We start from the raw sequence: 19,191 nt of genomic DNA on the forward strand, positions 1-19,191 counted from the left end.
AAACCCGTTGCCCAGCACGAGACAAATGTGAAGTTTTCAAGTCTATTGAGTAATTCCAGTAACTTATATTTTATTAAGTGTATTTCTTCAAATACAGCCTACACTATCTGTAGTATAATTTGACGAATTTCATTTATCAATAGATTTTTTTCGAAGGTGGTTGCAATACTGGGGAAAACTATTTGTTTTTGATATTCCCAACATTTAGCATGTCTTTGCAGGGGGACTCTTAAATCTGTTATCGTGCTCCCAGCATAATATCATACTGCTAAGTGAAATGGTTGACTGGCTAGTAGCCACACATGCTGATGCTCTTGCTGGCTACATTAAATCAAATGTTATTAGTCACATACTCATATTTAGCAGATATTATTGTGGGTGTAACAAAATGCTTGTGACTTGAATCTAGATAGTGACAATACATCATCTACAGTACAACTCCAAACATGGGTATATCCCTGGGACAACTCTTACCCTACGAGGTCGGAAAACTGCTTGTTTTCTGTTCTACCTAATGAATTGCACTGACTATTAGTCCCTAATAGTGGGGAATAATGGGGGGGGAGAAGCAGTGGAACTTTCTTTAAGATCCAGATTTTGAATTTGAGGGTATAGGTTTAACGTCCTTTGGACAACATGTACACAATGACATCAGTTTCATTTCGGTCTCTGCTTTCCAGGCCACTATCCCATTCCCAAATGGATGATGAGCATGGAGTATGTTCTTCTCGTGTGGACTACACACCCCCACTCTACAGGCAGGAGACCACACCCTCCTATCAGTACAGGTGAGATTAAGCTATATGCATTCATACAGTGCCTTCGGAAAGTATTCAAACCCCTTCCCTTTTCCCACATTTTGTTATGTTACAGCTGGGGATGCATGATATCGGAATCTATTTCAACGCCGAAGTTAAAAACCGATGTCAAAGCTACCGTGCATACCTATATAACGTGATGTAATGACACCACATACATTTTTGCTCTACAAGTGCCACACAGCATTCCTAACCTAGTCCACAATGTCTGCTGTGTGGATCGAGCAGTCAACAAGTCGAGCAGTCATTTGAAAGAGTAAGAACATTTCAGCGAGACAACTCAAAAGATAAAATCCATTAAGGTCAAGATAATGTAATTCATTGCCCTTGACAATCAACCGTTCTCTCGTGGGTGATGTTGGCTTTCGCCCACTGGTCGAGCTCCGGTACACACTACCCAAGTGCGCTATTTTTCAGATGTTGCCCTACTGGAGTTACACAGTAATAGCGTCACTGCTATTGGCTTCTCAGCATACAGTACATACTATGGAACGCTGTTTGGGTCTTTGCGTGTAAAAAGATACAGTTGCACTGTCAAGGCTGTACAAAAAAGTCTGCAAACAAGCAAACCCCGGACACGAACAATGTGTACACAATACCGTGTTGGTAATAAAGCATAATTTGTTTGACCGCAACTTCTAGGGGAGATAGCTACAGTGCCTTACTTTCGCAAGGCACTGTATATACCAAGCTAAAGCTAGCACCAATACAACCAGCCTGAAAACAATGACCAGTAGAAACTGCAGTCATTTGCTGCTGGTGATTCTCTGATCCACCTTTACGCAGATGACACCATTCTGTATACTTCTGGCCCTTCTTTGGACACTGTGTTAACAAACCTCCAAACGAGCTTCAATGCCATACACCACTCCTTCCGTGGCCTCCAACTGCTCTTAAACACTAGTTAATGCATGCTCTTCAACCGATTGCTGCCCGCCCGACTAGCATCACTACTCTCATCACTACTCTACATATTCTGACTTAGAATATGTGGACAACTACAAATACCTAGGTCTCTGGCTAGACTAGAGACCTAGGTCTCTGGCCAATCTCCAAAACAAAGCCTCCTTCACTCATGCTGCTAAACACCCTCGTAAAACTGACTATCCTTGACTTCTGCGATGTAATTTACAAAATAGCCTCCAACACTACTCAGCAAATTGGATGCAGTCTATCACAGTGCCATCTGTTTCATCACCAAAGCCCCATGTACTACCCACCACTGCGACCTGTATGCACTCGTTGGCTGGCCCTCGCTTCATATGCGTCACCAGACCCACTGGCATCAGGTCATCTATAAGTCTTTGCTAGGTAAAGCCCAGCCTTATCTCAGCTCACTGGTCACCATAACAACACCCACTCGTAGCACACGCTCCAGCAGGTATATTTCACTGGTGATCCCCAAAGCCTCCTTTGGCTGCCTTTCCTTCCAGTTCTCTGCTGCCAATGACTGGAATGAATTGCAAAAATCACCGAAGCTGGAGACTCATATCTCCCTCACTAACTTTAAGCATCAGCTGTCAGAGCAGCTTACCAATCACTGCACCTGTACACAGCCCATCTGTAAATAGCCCACCCAACTACCTCATCCCCATATTATTTATTTTTACTCTTTTGCACCCTAGTATCTCTACTTGCACACAGGAGGAAACCTGGCACCATATTGAAATTGAACTTCAGTTCATGAAGATAAATAGCTAGCCAGCTACTTAACCCTGTTGCCCAAATCTAACGTTGTAAGCAGCCACCGAGCTTCATCTGGCTACTAAGGCTCGACCTGACCGGGTTATGTGTTGTTAAGCTAGCTACAATAAGGATTAGGCACAATAGTGGAATTTGCAGTTTGTCTTCAAAATAAGTGTCATTGACAGTAATACAAATAGTGGAATTATGCCATACTTTTATTTTGAAGGCTAACCGCAAAGTCCACTACAGGGACTGGGAGACTTGTCAGGATTGAGGCAAAGATGAATGGAGCAAAGTACAGAGATCCTTGAAGAAAACCTGCTCCAGAGCGCTCAGGACCTCGGACTGGGGCGAATGTTCATCTTCCAACAGGACAATGACCCTAAGCACACAGCGAAGCCAACCCAGGAGTGACTTCGGGACAAGTGTCTGAATGTCCTTTATTGGCCCTGCCAGAGCCTGGACTTGAACGTCATCGAACATCTCTGGAGAGACCTGAAAATAGCTGTGCAGCGACGCTCCCCATCCAACCTGACAGCGCTTGAGAGGATCTGCAGAGACAAACTCTCCAAGTGTGCCAAACCTGTAGCGTCATGCCCAATAAGACTCGAGGCTGTAATTGCTGCCAAAGGTTAAAGTACTGAGTTATGTAAATGGGATCTGTTTTTTTATTCTTAATACATTTGCAAAAAAAACAAACCTCTTTCTGCTTAGTCATTATGGGATATTGTTTGTCAATTGATGTTTTTTTTTATTTTATTCATTTTAGAATAAGGCTGTAACAAAATGTGGAAAAAGTCAAGGGGTCTGAATACTTTCCGAATGCACTGTATATACTTTGTGGTGACTTTATAAACTAATGAATGTGTTCTTGACAAGTATTCCCATACCATCTATTGTCTAATTTGGCGATCTGGAGTGCAGGTAATTGTTTTAAAAGCCTTATGACGTGATAGTGTGTTATCCCTAGTAACGAGAACCATGTAACCATGACACATTCCTACACGATTTCCTGATTTCACAGATGGACCACTTAGAAGTTAAATCATGGGGGAAATTATTTTACCCACTGATAGAACTAAGGCTTTCACCAAATTGACAAGCGTTGCATGATTTTTTATTTCTGGGGGTGGATTATCCCTTTTAAGGAGCAAATATCCACACCTGATTCTATCAATCAGCATAGGCATACATGGTTACCAGCATTAGGTCATAGAGAGAGATCGAGGACTCGTCTTTGTATCTGTGCCATTATAGCATCTGTGATTGAGGCTATCTCCATTTGGAAGTAGCACATTTTCTTGCTTACAATTGGCTGATCTCTCCTGAAGAACCAGTTGGACATGACTCCAACAGGGTCACCAGGAGTGATCAGCCAATGAAGTTGGAAGTCCCACCCAGTTGACTAAATTAAAATGGTGGAAGCCCACAATGGTGCTGAAAATGTTAATCAAAATAAAAACTTTTTTTAAATAACTAACCCAAGATGGACCACAACCTGTCGTTTCCAATGGGAGCAAATTAATCAGTGCCAGAACAAGCAGAGAGGTGGACAGAGCCAAGAACGAGCTAGCGAGACCATATTTGCGCGTTCTAGCATGTATTTCAATCAAATGTATTTATAAAGCCCTTCTTACATCAGCTGATGTCACAAAGTGCTGTGTAGAAACCCAGCTTAAAACCCCAAACGGCAAGCAATGCAGGTGTAGAAGCACGGTGGCAAGGAAAAACTCCCTAGAAAGGCCAGAACTTAGGAAGAAACCTACAGAGGAACCAGGCTATGAGGGGTGGCCAGTCCTCTTCTGGCTGTGCCAGGTGGAGATTATAACAGAACATGGCCAAGATGTTAAAATGTTCATAGATGACCAGAAGGGTCAAATAATAATAATCACAGTGCTCGTCGAGGGTGCAACCTCAGGAGTAAATGTCAGATGGCTTTTCATAGCCGATCATTCAGAGTATCTCTACCGCCTTGTTGTCTCTAGAGAGTTGAAAACAGTTGGTCTGAGACAGGTAGCACGTCCAGTGAACAGGTCAGGGTTCCATAGCCGCAGGCTGAACAGTTGAAACTGGAGCAGCAGCACGACGAGGTCGACTGGGGACAGCAAGGAGTCATCAGGCCAGGTAGTCCTGAGGCATGGTCCTATGGCTCAGGGCCAGAGTGAGAGAGAGCATACTTAAATTCACACAGGGCACCGGATAAGACAGGAGAAATATTCCAGATTTAACAGACTAACCCCAGCCCCCCGACACACAAACTACTGCAGCATAAATGAGCATATTTCCATTTGGGAACGCCTACTCTCTGAAATGTGCATGCGCAATAACTCGATTTGCGCTAGCACTGTTTCTCAACAATGCAATAAATTGGCCCATTCTGTTCGTAACAGATTCAAGTTTTGTGAATAGAAAGCTGTATTGAAATCAAGTGTTTCATCAATAGGAAAATTAGCATAATGTCGGCCAAAACCTATCTTCTCCCACTGCCGGCCACTGGGCTTCCTCTCATCACCATATTTGGTGGTGAGTGGTAATGTCAAACGGATGCTTCAGATTTAAACATCCTGTGAAACATTTGGGGCCTCCTTTTATAACCGTTGTGTAAAATTTACACAATCTACTTACACCATTTCTGTAAATACTTAGCAAGCACAAACATATTGATTTACTAACTTGGCGCACGCCATATACACATTGTTCCGGTTATAAATCAAACCTGTCGTAAAACCGCTTGTGAACGAGCATTGTCGCCCGTCATTCACCTTTTATGGTGACAATAACACCCTTTTATTTTCTGTATATTTTGGAAGTAGGCAAAGACACAGTATCTAATGGAAATATCAATGGGGAACATCAAATGTTTTTGGGGATGCATACAGAATATTTTATTTTTCAGGCTACAGCAAATGTCACTCACTGACTGTTTCTGAAAGACAAAATGATTGCAAATTGTTGTGGACCTGTAAACAGTTTAAATTCATGTTTTGTATTTACTTTTCCCCAACCTAAATAGGCTGCACTGCCTGTGAATTCTGAAACTTTGTCTACTCAAAAAATAATTAAACTACAGTACTCAATATTTGGAAGGTGTTCTTAATGTTTTGTACACTCATTGTAGATGCCTGTTAATAATTATTTTAGAATGCAAAGATTAAACAAATGACCAGGACCAACTCCAGGCTTTTTCACCTGGTTTTACTGATTTTCCTTATGAACTGTAACTCATAACTTTTGATATTGTTGCATGTTGCGTTTTTTAAATATTTTTGTTCAATATAGAAGACCAGTTGAAGTATGACAAAACCAACGCTTTGCAGTACTTAGGGAATGCCACAAGAGGGTGACATTGACTAACATATAGGTCCCCTAAAATTACAGTACACTGAGTCGTGGTTTGCGTTTCAAATTTGGTTAGCAAATAATTTGGGGAGGTGCGTATATTTGTCCTGTTACAAGTGTCAGTAAGACCAAGGAGCTGATCGTGAACTATAGGAGAAAGAGGGGAGAGCACATCGACTAGGCTGTTGTGAAATAGGTTGAGAGCTTCAAGTTCCTTGGGGTTTACATCACTAAGGACTTAACATGGTCCACACACACCTGCACGGCAGTGTCTTTTCCCCCCCAGGAGGCTGAAAATATTTATGGACCCTTGGATCCTCAAAGTTCTACAGCTGCACCATCGAGAGCATCTTGACTGGCCGCATCACTGCTTGGTATGGCAAATGCACGCCCTTGACCGCAAAGCGTTAGAGGGTGGTGCGGACAGCCAAGTACACCACTGGGGCTGAGCTCCCTGCCATCCAGGACCTCTATATCAGGTGGTGTCAGAGGGCCTGAAAAATTGCAGAAGACTCCAGCCACCCAAGCCATAGACTTCGCTCTGCAACTCTCCGGCAAACAGGTTCTGAAACAGCTTCTACCCCCAAGCCATAGGACTGCTAAATAGCCAGACTGGTGAATAGTCAATTAATGGTACCCAAACTATCTGCACTGACCCTACCTACACACACACTCACTAGACCATATTATATATCTACATATCGCCATCTACACACACACACACACACTACATTGACACATTCACAGACACTACATACACACACGCATACCAACAACACAAACACACATTACACACTTTTTACACATCATTTGCAGCTGCTACTCTCTTATTTGACTCTTATCAACCCTGATACCTAGTCACTTTACCCTGCCGTCATGTACATATCTATCTCAAATACCTTGTACCTCTGCACATTGATCTGGTACTGGTATTCCCTTTTATATATAGCTCCATTCTTGTATTTTATTTTATTCCTCTTGTGTTACCATTTTATTTTTAAACTCTGTATTGTTGGGAAGGGCTCTTAAGCAAGCATTTCACGGTAAGGTCTACATCAGTTTTATTAGGCGCATCTGACAAATACAATTAGATTTCTTGCCTAACCCAACTTCCCCTGAGACACCCGCAGGGAGTGAGGTCACGGCCAGGGTCATCATTTCTCACACCAGTCTGCTGCACTTGTGTTCAACTTCTCAAGTAGCCCATCTAGAGTTTGTGCATTCCTTGTAACGTGTAGAAACTTTTGTTTGTTTTACACTACATGACCAAGTATGTGGACCCCTGCTCGTCGAACAACTCATAAAAAATCATGGGCATTAATATGGAGTTAGTCCCCTCCTTTGCTGCTATAACAGCCCCACTCTTCTGGGAAGGATTTCCACTAGGTGTTGGGACATTTGCTGCGGGGGGACTAACTTCCATTAAGCCATTAGCATTAGTGAGGTTGGGCACTGGCTTGCGTCGGCGTTCCAATTCATCCCAAAGGTGTAAGATAGGGTTGAGGTCAGGGCTCTGTGTAGGCCAGTCAAGTTCTTTCACACAGATCTCGACAAACCATTTCTATATGGACCTCACTTTTTGCACATGGGCATTGTCATGCTGAAACAGGAAAGGGCCTTCCACAAACTGTTGCCACAAAGTTGGAAGCACAGAATCGCCTAGATAGAATGTCATTGTATGCTTTAGCGTTACGATTTCCCTTCACTAGAACTAAGGGGCCATGCCCAAACTATATATATATAAAAATTTAAAAAATGACCCAGCCCATTATTCTTCCTCCACCAAACTTTACAGTTGGCACTATGCATTGGGGCAGGTACCGTTCTCTTGGCAATCGCCAAACCCAAATTTGGCCATCGGACTGCCAGATGGTGAGCGTGATTCATCACTCCAGAAAATGCGTTTCCACTGCTCCAGAGTCCAATGGAAGCAAGCTTTACACCACACCAGCGAACTCTTGGCATTGCGCATGGTGATCTTAGGCTTGTGTGCGGCTGCTCAGTCATGGAAACCAAGTTTGTGAAACTAACGACAAACGGTTATTTTGCTGATGTTGCTTCCAGAGGCAGTTTGGAACTCTGTAGTGACTCTTGCAACCGAGGACAGACTTTTTTACACGCTTCAGCGGCCCCGGTCTGTGAGCTTGTGTGGCCTACCACTTCGCGGCTAAGCCGTTGTTGCTCCTAGACATTTCAACTTCATAATAACCGCATTTACAGTTGACCAGGGCAGCTCCAGCAGCACAGAACTTTGATGAACTGACTTGATAGCCAGACTGGCTATTTGATAAGTCTGACCATAATTATATCCTCCTGATAACTGCTTTCAAGCAAGAAGCACCAGTGACTCGATCAATAAAAAAGTGGTCAGATGGAAAGCAACAGGACTGTTTTGATAGCACAGACTGGAATATGTTCCGTGACTCTTCCGATGGCATTGGAGTACACCACATCAGACACTGGCTTCATCAATATGTGCATCAACGATGTCGTCCCCACAGAGACTGTACGTACATATCCCAACCAGAAGCCATGGATTACAGCCAACATCTGCACTGAGCTAAAGGCTCGAGCTGCTGCTTTCAAGGAACGGGACTAACACGGAAGCTTATAAGAAATCCTGCGATGTCCTCCGACGAACCATCAAACAGGCAAAGCGTCAACACAGGACTAAGATCGAATCATATCACACTGGCTCCGACGGATGTGGCAGGGCTTGCAAACTATTACAGACTACACAGGGAAGCACAGCCGAGAGCTGCCCAAGTGACACGAGCCTACGAGATGAGCTAAATTACTTCGATGCTCGCTTCGAGGCAAGTAACACTGAAACATGCATAAGATCAGCTGTTCCAGACGACTGTGTGATCACGCTCTCCGCAGCTGAAGTGAGTAAGACCTTTTAAACAGGTCAGCATTCACAAGGCAGCAGGGCCAGACAGATTACCAGGACGTGTACTAAGAGCATGCGCTGACCAACTGGCAAGTGTCTTCACTGACATTTTCAACCCCTCCCTGTCAGTCTGTAATACCAACATGTTTCAAGTAGACCACCATAGTCTCTATACCAAATAATACTAAGGTAACCTACTTAAATGACTACCAACCCGTAGCACTCAGGTCTGTAGCCGTGAAATGCTTTGAAAGGCTGGTATGGCTCACATCAACACCATTATCCCAGAAACCCTAGACCCACTCCAACTTGCATACCGCCCTAAAAGATCCACAGATGATGCAAGCTCTATTGCACTCCACACTGCCCTTTCACACCTGGACAAAAGGAACACCTATGTGAGAATGCTATTCATTGACTATAGCTCAGCGTTCAACACCATAGTGCCCTCAAAGCTCATCACTAAGCAGAGAACCCTGGGACTAAACGCCTCCCTCTGCAACTGGATCCTGGACTTCCTGACAGGCCGCCCCCAGGTGGTAGGGGTGGGCAACACGTCTGCCACGCTGATTCTCAACACGGGGGCCCCTCAGGGGTGTGTGCTGAGGCCCCTCCTGTACTCCCTGTTCACTCATGATTGCATGGCCAGGCACGACTCCATCACCATCATTAAGTTTGCTGATGACACAACAGTGGTAGGCCTGATTACTGACAACGACGAGACGGCCTATAGGGAGGAAGTAAGAGAACTGGCATTGTGCCAGGACAACAACCTCTACCTCAATGTGAGCAAGACTAAGGAGCTCATCGTGGACTACAGGAAAAGGCGGGGCAGAACGAGCTCCCATTAACGGGGCTGTAGTGGAGAAGGTTGAGAGTTTCAAGTTCCTTGGTGTCCACATCACCAACAAACTATCATGGTCCAAACATACCAAGACAGTCGTGAAGAGGGCTCGACAAAACCTTTTTCCCCTCGGGAGACAGAAAAGATGGAAAGATTTGGCATGGTCACCAGATCCTCAAGAAGTTCTACAGCTGCACCATTGAGAGAATCCTGACCGGTTGCATCACCGCCTGGTATGGCAACAGCTCGACATCTGACCATAAGGCGCTACGGGGGTAGTGCGTATGGCCCAGTACATCACTGGGGCCAAGCTTCCTGCCACCCAGGACCGAGATCATGGGCAGTGTCAGAGGAATGCAGGTAAAATTGTCAGACTCCAGTCACCCAAGTTATAGACTGTTTCTCTGCTACCTCACAGCAAATCACCACCGGTGATAAAGGTAACAAAAAAACAATGCCACTTAATATAATGTTTACATACCCAACATTACTCATCTCATATGTATATACTGTACTCGATACCATCTAATGCATCTTGCCTATGCCGTTCTGTACCATCACTCATTCATATGGGGCGGCAGCGGCAGCCTAGTGGTTAGAGCGTTGTGTGGACTAGTAACCGAAAGGTTGCAAGTTCAAATCCATGAGCTGACAAGGTACAAATTGTCGTTCTGTCCCTGAACAAGGCAGGGGCTGTTCCTAGGCCATCATTGAAAATAAGAATTTGTTCTTAACTGACTTGCCTGGTTAAATAAAGGTAAAAAAATAAATATGCTATGCTATGTTATATATACTGCTCAAAAAAATAAAGGGAACACTAAAATTACACATCCTAGATCTGAATGAATTAAATATTCTTATTAAATACTTTTTTCTTTACATAGTTGAATATGCTGTCAACAAAATCACACAAAAATGATCAATGGAAATCAAATTTATCAACCCATAGAGGTCTGGATTTGGAGTGACACTCAAAATTTAAGTGGAAAACCACACTACAGGCTGATCCAACTTTGATGTAATGTCCTTAAAACAAGTCAAAATGAGGCTCAGTAGTGTGTGTGGCCTCCACATGCCTGTATGACCTCCCTACAATGCCTGGGCATGCTCCTGATGAGGTGGTGGATGGTCTCCTGAGGGATCTCCTCCCAGACCTGGACTAAAGCATTCCCCAACTCCTGGACAGTCTGTGGTGGATGGAGCGAGACATGATGTCCCAGATGTGCTCAATTGGATTCAGGTCTGGGGAACGGACGGGCCAGTCCATAGCATCAATGCCTTCCTCTTGCAGGAACTGCTGACACACTCCAGCCACATGAGGTCTAGCATTGTCTTGCATTAGGAGGAACCCAGGGCCAACCGCACCAGCATATGGTCTCACAAGGGGTCTTAGGATCTCATCTCGGTACCTAATGGCAGTCAGGCTACCTCTGGCGAGGACATGGAGGGCTGTGCGGCCCCCCAAAGAAATGCCACCCCACACCATGAGTGACCCACCGCCAAACCGGTCATGCTGGAGGATGTTGCAGGCAGCAGAACATTCTCCACGGCGTCTCCAGACTCTGTCACATGTGCTCAGTGTGAACCTGCTTTCATCTGTGAAGAGCACAGGGCGCCAGTGGCGAATTTGCCAATCTTGGTGTTCTCTGGCAAATGCCAAACGTCCTGCACGGTGTTGGGCTGTAAGCACAACCCCCACCTGTGGACGTCGGGCCCTCATACCACCCTCATGGAGTCTGTTTCTGACCGTTTGAGCAGACACATGCACATTTGTGGCCTGCTGGAGGTCATTTTGCAGGGCTCTGGCAGTGCTCCTCCTTGCACAAAGGCGGAGGTAGCGGTCCTGCTGCTGGGTTGTTGCCCTCCTACGGCCTCCTCCACGTCTCCTGATGTACTGGCCTGTCTCCTGGTAGCGCCTCCATGCTCTGGACACTACGCTGACAGACACAGCAAACCTTCTTGCCACAGCATGCATTGATGTGCCATCCTGGATGAGCTGCACTACCTGAGCCACTTGTGTGGGTTGTAGACTCCGTCTCATGCTACCACTAGAGTGAAAGCACCGCCAGCATTCAAAAGTGACCAAAACATCAGCCAGGAAGCATAGGAACTGAGAAGTGGTCTGTGGTTATCACCTGCAGAACCACTCCTTTATTGGGGGTGTCTTGCTAATTGCCTATAATTTCCACCTGTTGTCTATTCCATTTGCACAACAGCATGTGAAATTTATTGTCAATCAGTGTTGCTTCCTAAGTGGACAGTTTGATTTCACAGAAGTGTGATTGACTTGGAGTTACATTGTGTTGTTTAAGTGTTCACTTTATTTTTTTGAGCAGTGTATATTATGTACATATTCTTCATCCCTTTACACTTGTAAAGGTAGTTGTTGTGAAATTGTTAGGTTAGATTACTCTTTGGTTATTACTGCATTGTCGGAACTAGAAGCACAAACTAGCTACACTCACATTAACATCTGCTAAACATGTGTATGTGATTTGGAACGGTTGATTGTCAAGGGGAATGAATTCCATTATCTTGCCGTTAATGGATTTCGCCTTTTTGAGTTGTCTCGCTGAAATGTTCTTAATCTTTCAAATGACTGCTCGACTTGTTGACTGCTCGATCCACACAGCAGACATTGGTCTAGGTTAGGAATGCTGTGTGGCACGTGTAGCGCTAGATTTTTTTGTGGTTCATTACATCATGTACCTACGTTATATAGGTATGCATTGACATCTGCTTTGACATCGGTTTTGCAAATCGTTTGTTAAACGAGACATCGGGCCAATGTTGGCATTTTTAGCTAATATCGTACGATTCTGATGTGCTTGCCGATGCATCGGGCATCCCTGGTGGGAACTCTTCAAGACTGTTGGAAAAGCATTCAATGTGAAGCTGGTTGATAGGATGCTAAGAATTTGCAAAGCTGTCATAATGGGTGGCAACTTTGAAGAATCTCACATATAAAATATATTTTGATTTGTTTAACACGATTTTGCTTACTACATGAGTCCATATGTGTTATTTCATAGTTTTGATGTCTTCACTTTTATTCTACGATGTGGGAAATAGTAAAAAATAAAGAAAACCCCTTGAATGAGTAGGTGTGTCCAAACTTTTGACTGGTACGGTGTATTGCATTTTTTTTTCTTCTGATACACGTTTTGTGCAAAATATTAATTATCACTGCAGGGCTGTCTGTCTCTGTACTGTTGAATAAAAAGTACATTAGTACTGCAAGTGATTTCGTTCCCCGGTATCGCACAGTGGTTTTCAGCTGCCTATACTAATATGTGAATATCAGTCCGTTCTACGGAGAGAGCTCTCCTTTCACCAGGTTTCCACTAGTTACCACAACCACAAAGTAAAAATTGACTGTCGTAAAAGTTCATGAAAACATATCGTTTTTTGGTCTTAATTTAAGTGTAGGGGTGTGGTTTAGTTTTTTTGATATCACATTTGAGAAGAAATTGTAGAAATAGGCGGGGGTTGACTTTCTGGCTGTGGTAACTAGTGATATCCCCTTCCCCTAGTGTTCCCGCCCCTCGGGGTTCCGCGAGCACGCATGCGCGCGATACCGTAAGGGAATGGCTGTTGTGTGATCGGGGGTTGGGCCGCCAGGAGCGAAGGGACAGCTGCAAGAATTTGTAATGTCCGCCATGTTGGCTATGGCGTATTGAACCAGGGAGGGAGAGTGGAGCCTCGGAAAAAAAGAGACCGATAGTAGTAATCGACCAAAATCCGGGCCTTCCCGGCTCCCGTTCGTATCGCCCTGGTACCAAGCGAACGGTTGACTTCTGATGAACATCACAGATCCATCCATGAGAACTCAAACCAGTACTGCTGTGAACATTATTAGATCGGTAGATTTATGCTGCATCTCACATTATAAAAAATGAGTAAATTGTCGTTTCGGGCACGGGCGCTGGACGCTACCAAGCTTCTACCCGTTTTCCGCTGCGAGGACTTGCCTGACCTGCACGAATATGCCTCTATCAATCGGGCAGTGCCGCAAATGCCAACTGGGATGGAGAAAGAGGAGGAATCGGTATGTTTTATTATCTCTGTCAGATTCATATTTTAGATGTTTGCACTATGTTCACAATATCGGGGTCGCCCCTATCTTGCCTGCGCAAGTTTGCACAAAATGGCTGCCGTGTCGGTTTTCTGTTAAGTGTAAATTGCGACGAAATGTGCGTGTAACACCGACATTTTACCGTCAACATGATCCCAGCCGTGTATTGTTTCGAATGTAGGTTAGTAAGCCTTGTTGCATCCACTTATTTCACTTGGATTTACATTGGAAAACACAAAGGGGTCACGTGATTCTTTTCGCATCCGCCATTTTGTTTACGTTGTCTTTGCCAAAAACACAGTTGGGGATGGGCTTTGAAGTGGTGCCATTACCACGAACAAATACCAGGGGGAGACACTGAGTCGACATGTCTTTCCTATGCATGTTTTGAATGGGCTACACATTTGGACAGATCGGTAAAACAACCATCACACGCACGACGTTCTGCGACTGGCACTACCAGTCAATAACTGAACAGAAACGTGCGAACTCTACGGCGCTGATACCTCTTGCCAGACTGCACAGGCTTTTTTTCTAATACATATGTGTGCACAAAAGCTATGCTTAGCCAAGTGTCTCAAATTGACAGGGACATTGATTCTGTTGGAATGTATACCCATAGTAAAATTATTTCAAGCTTGAACTACAACTGACAGAATCTGCAATTTAGAAGCCAGTCCAGGTATTCATAAAGCACCTCAGAGTAGGAGGCTGTAGTAAACTAGTTATGGAAGTAAAGAGCACCTGCCTAAGGGTAATGAAGCACATGATCTCCTGAATATAATATGGCAGATCTGAGTGCTGATGTGGTGTGCATATTTTTTGCCTGTCGGGGTGAGGCAAAACAACCCCGTTCTGGGTTATAATCCAAAACAACCCCCGTGACCAATTTTGAGCATTTTGGTGTGATGATCGGCAATGTCTCAACTAGAGCATCGGAGGGATGGGGGAGCAGTAGTGCAGTCAATTTAACTACCAGAAGAATACCACCAGGCCCCATCTCCCTTCCTGTGCTCTCTGTTATGTAACCTCCTGGAGTGACAGAGGAGAGAGGTGTTTTACTACAGGGGCTCAAGTGATATGCAGCATGGCTTCTTTGCTGTCTGACCTTCATCTACCCCGGTGGGAACTGGATGGAAAACCTGGACTATTCTCTTTATAGTGCATTACTTGTGTCTTACTGTACATTGGGTTAGTGGTCCAGAAGTTGTGACATCTGGGACGCAGTCTTGGGGCTGGTTGACTGGGGCAGACTGAATGGATGAACTGCTAGCTAGCTTCCCCTGACCAGGTTGTTTTAAATCTGGAAAGCAAAACTCTGTGGCTGGCTGTCTATAGTGAAACCATATAGGAATCAACAGCATATATATTTTATACGTCTCACTGTTTTATGGAATGTTGGAAGTGTTGTTTCCCCATCATGCTTTGCTCTAGGACATGGGTAGGCAACCCTATTTTTGATTTAACCAACTTGGAAGACCAGGTGTGTTGAATTTTATGCAATAACTGAACTGATCAATTAGCCCAGTTGGGCAGGTGTTGTCCCTAGTTTAAACTAAATCATGCAGCACTCCAGGAACAGGGTTGCTTACCCCTCTAAGAAATTGAAGACTGTTTGGCTTGACCTATGTCTTTTTCCTTGACTGTCCTCTAGTTCCATTAAGTCCAAAATTATTATTTGTCTTGGTGGATTTCTCTTTGCACAATTAAGTTACTTGGTTACTGAATGGACTGTGCCAAACCTGTATGAGGTCTTGGATGGGTGAGCACTAGGCCAGGGGTTCTCAAAGTGAGGTCCATGAAGGTACTGCAGTGGGTCCCCAGCCTCCATTTTTGTTTTAATTGATTAAACATTTTGGCGAAAGGATCCTTGGAATATGATGAGGCTGTAAAACAATACAATGTGATATTAATCTACAACAGGGATGGGCTACTCCAGTCCTCGGGGGCCTGATTGGTGTAACCCTTTTGTCCCAGCTAACACACTAAACTAATCTTCTGTTTAGAATGCAGTTTGTTTAATCAGCTGTGTTTTTCTAGGGCTGGGGGGGGAAAGCTCCAGCCCTCGGACTAGTTTCCCATCCCTGATCTACAATTGATTTTGTTAACCCTGCACAACATGGGCCTGGGAGGCTCACAGGAATATATTTTTATTAGCAGTTCTCTACTTTTCAACTCAATATTTCTTGTTCCCCCAAAATGTTTTATTTTATTTAAAGTAACTGTCTAGTCAATCTCACCTTTAAAGTTAATATTCTAACTCGTACCCAAATAATGTTGACACATCCTATACCTGTATTTGTGGCCAAAGCATACATTGCAGGAAATTAACTTCAAAACTGCAACATTCTCTTCAATGCCAAGAGGTGGGCCTTTAAAATGTTATTTTCCAAGATCTGAGAATTAGTCCGTCCAGCAATTCACTGCTGAAGTCATGGTAAAACTCGGTATGCTATTCAAGTTGTTTTGAGGGCGTTCCGGATGAGTTTCCTGTGACAGAAAAGGGTTCCCGGCCCCAAAAAGTTTGAGAATGCATGCGCTAAGCTGTGTCCCATGTAGTGAACAATTTCCAACCCCTGCTTGCCTCTCCCAGTTTGAGTTTTGTAATCCTTCAAGAGGAACATGAGTCAGACTGAGCCAGTGTTTCATAATCTTCCACGCTGACAATACACCTAGCCTAATAGCTAACATCCCTGCTGAAACCATACAGTACACCTAGCTAATGTCCCTGCTGAAATGTTGACATATGCTGCATGATTTGAGTGCAGTGCTGTTGCATCTGCTACTTTACTAGAATTTACTATACACACTAGGCTACTTCTTCAATTTGTCAATCAAAACAGAATCTGCACTAAGGTCGTAATTATAAAACCTACTTGAATACTGAACTCGGTCTTGAACAGGCCTGTGACGACCGTTTTTAATTTAATTGAATATACGAGAAAATTGGCCTACTTCTACCTTTGATTACACAACTCTTACCTTTAGCAGATGCCATTGTCTGACTGAACAGACTGGCTAAAAAGTCATTGTTTATATCCCAAATGGCACCCTATTCCCTATATGCCTCGCCCAGTTTGGGGCGGCAGGTGGTTAGAGCGTTGGACTTATAACGAAAGGTTGCAAGATCGAATCCCCGAGCTGACAAGGTAAAAAAGCTGCCATTCTGCCCCTGAACAAGGCAGTTAACCCACTGTTCCTAGGCCGTCATTGAAAATAAGTATTTGTTCTTAACTGGCTTGCCAAGTAAAATAATATCAGGGCTGCCCAACCCTCTTCCTGGAGATCTACAGTTCTGTGGGTTTTCAGTCAACCCTAATTAACACACCTGATTCTACTAATTAGCTGCTCAACAAGACCTAAATTAGCTGAATCAGCGATGCTAAATTAGGGTTGGACTGAACCGGAGATCTCCAGGAAGAGGGTTGGTATAATTTTCTGGAATTTTCCAGGCTGTTTAAAGGCAGTCAACTTAGTGTATGTAAACTTCTGACCCACTGGAATTGTGATACAGTGAATTATATGTGAAATAATCTGTCTGGAAACAATTGTTGGAGAAATTACTTGTCATGCACAAAGTAGATGTCCTAACCGACTTGCCAATACTATAGTTTGTTAACAAGAAATTTGTGGAGTGGTTGAAAAACTAGTTTTAATGACTCCAACGGAAGTGTATGTAAACCGCCGACTTCAACTGTATATAGTACACTTATTTTGACTAGGGCCCAGGCAATCAGCTTGTCTAATGAACACCTGCTGGAGGCCACACTTTTTTTTTTATTGGGGTCTACATCCTGTTCCTCGGGAACATTGAGGGAAATGCATGTCTCTGTGAAAATAGGCTGCAAAACTTTCCCACCTGTGTTTCTGTTTTAGCCCAGGTGTCCTAGCTGTGTGTATCAGGTAGTCTAATGGTATCAGATGTTTCTGCTCTTGACATTGTCATGTCAAAACATGGAGTTGGCATGATGGCACAAATATGAGCATTAAGACAAGTAAGCTGATGCTTATAGCGAGGTTTCTGTATCATGGATTTTCATGACAGGGTGCTTTTCTATTTATCACCCACCCTACATGTTGCACCGGCCTTAGCTAATGCTGCTAGGCCATAAGAAGGTAGGCTACCTGAGCTAAGGATAAGCTAGCTAAATGATCTAATGTATGATCCTTCTCCCTGCGGTGACTATTTTGTTCATTAGTTGTTTCATTCACAGACATCCTTTATCACTACCATGTGCGTACACATTAATAGAGGAAGGTCCCCAACTTCACTAAGCTCAGTCAAGCAGCTGTGAGTAATTTTGCTATCGTCAGGTCAGCTGTGATTCAGGTTAGTGGGTCGCTGCCTGGCGTTCTCCAGAGGAGCGTGCAAAGGACTCTGGCTTAGGCCTGCTTCCAATTGGTTCCTTATGCAAGTTTTCACCCTGCCCGGAGTTCAGCGGTGTGTGTGCTGCCTTAGGCCTCATGGGGGTGATTTGGGGCCATGCTGAGACATTCATAAACGGCTCATTGAGAGTTTAATTCTTTATTTACTTTATATGCTATCATATCTGATATGAACATCCTGTCAGTGACATGGTCACATTACTAAAGCAACAGTCTATCCTTCCAATATGGTTGTCTGGAGTGTATTATTTTATAAATTAGTGAGTGCCGCAACGGTTGCCAGGATTCAGCTATAAGCCCACTGTGCCACCATCGGGACAAATTGGAGACATTGCGCAAAGATGAGCTACTTCTGTACTGTTTACCACACTTACCAAATATCAGAACAACACATTGAACAAATTATCCAATAAATATTAAGCTTATGAGGTATTTTGGACTATTTTCAAAGATGGACCGATTTGGCACCAAATGTGTTATGTCATCTCTGTACCCATGTCTTAAATGCAACTTTTTACAGGACTCTAGCGCAAACAGTATGGCTGATATGAGCCAATGAGTTTGCATGACTGTTTTTTCATGTCTAACAGTGCCACCATGCGGCATAACTGAACCATACTTTACAGGTTAGCTAGACTCATATCCCTGAACGTGTGTGCCAAATTTCATCACATGGAATCAACAGATTAAGCTATATTAACATGGGTGCGTTATAGCGCCACCGCGTGGTCGATCTGACCGTGCTTGAATATGTTGAGTCTCCAGTGTTTGGAACGGGTACCAAGTTTTGTTACAATACGAATATCCGTGACTGATTTGTGCCAGATCACGCGAATGCGTGTTCGTCAATAGCGGCCATGTTTTATGTACTATGTGCCTTAAAGCTGCAATATGTAACTTTATGGATGACCAATTTCACAATTTTATTTTAGATCTGTCATTCTCATTGAAAGCAAGTCTAAGCGGTAGATCTGTTCTGTGTTCTAATTTTATGCTTCCTGTTAAGTTTGGCTTTTACTTTCTGTTTTCTACACTAGCTTCAAACTGCTGAAAATACAATATTTTTGATGATGAAAAACATATTTCGTAGTGGTTTACCGTTGAAGTTGGAATTTTACGTACACTTAGGTTGGAGTCATTAAAACTCGTT

At 43.8% G+C, this 19,191-nt stretch overlaps 1 protein-coding gene across 7 annotated transcripts in view; it reads left to right on the forward strand.

Moving 5' to 3' along the window:
- LOC110490019 (enhancer of polycomb homolog 1) overlaps nucleotides 1–19,191 on the forward strand; it is a 78,261-nt gene that overhangs the window by 15,583 nt on the left and 43,487 nt on the right. For 3 of the 7 annotated variants that reach the window (XR_016486656.1, XM_021563098.3, XM_090199934.1), the window contains exon 2: nucleotides 681–788. Coding sequence is in view for 2 of the 7 variants with exons in the window: in XM_021563098.3 (XP_021418773.3) it covers nucleotides 720–788 (69 nt within the window). In the remaining 5 variants the exon portion in view is untranslated. Of the gene's footprint in view, nucleotides 1–680; nucleotides 789–11,101; nucleotides 13,629–19,191 lie in introns of those variants that run through there. The other 4 variants (XR_016486655.1, XM_021563097.3, XR_016486657.1 and 1 more) reach the window with 2 other exon arrangements.

Source organism: Oncorhynchus mykiss, chromosome 15 (assembly GCF_057628025.1).
Source record: "Oncorhynchus mykiss isolate SJ-2025 chromosome 15, ASM5762802v1, whole genome shotgun sequence".
Taxonomy (NCBI): Eukaryota; Metazoa; Chordata; class Actinopteri; order Salmoniformes; family Salmonidae; genus Oncorhynchus; species Oncorhynchus mykiss.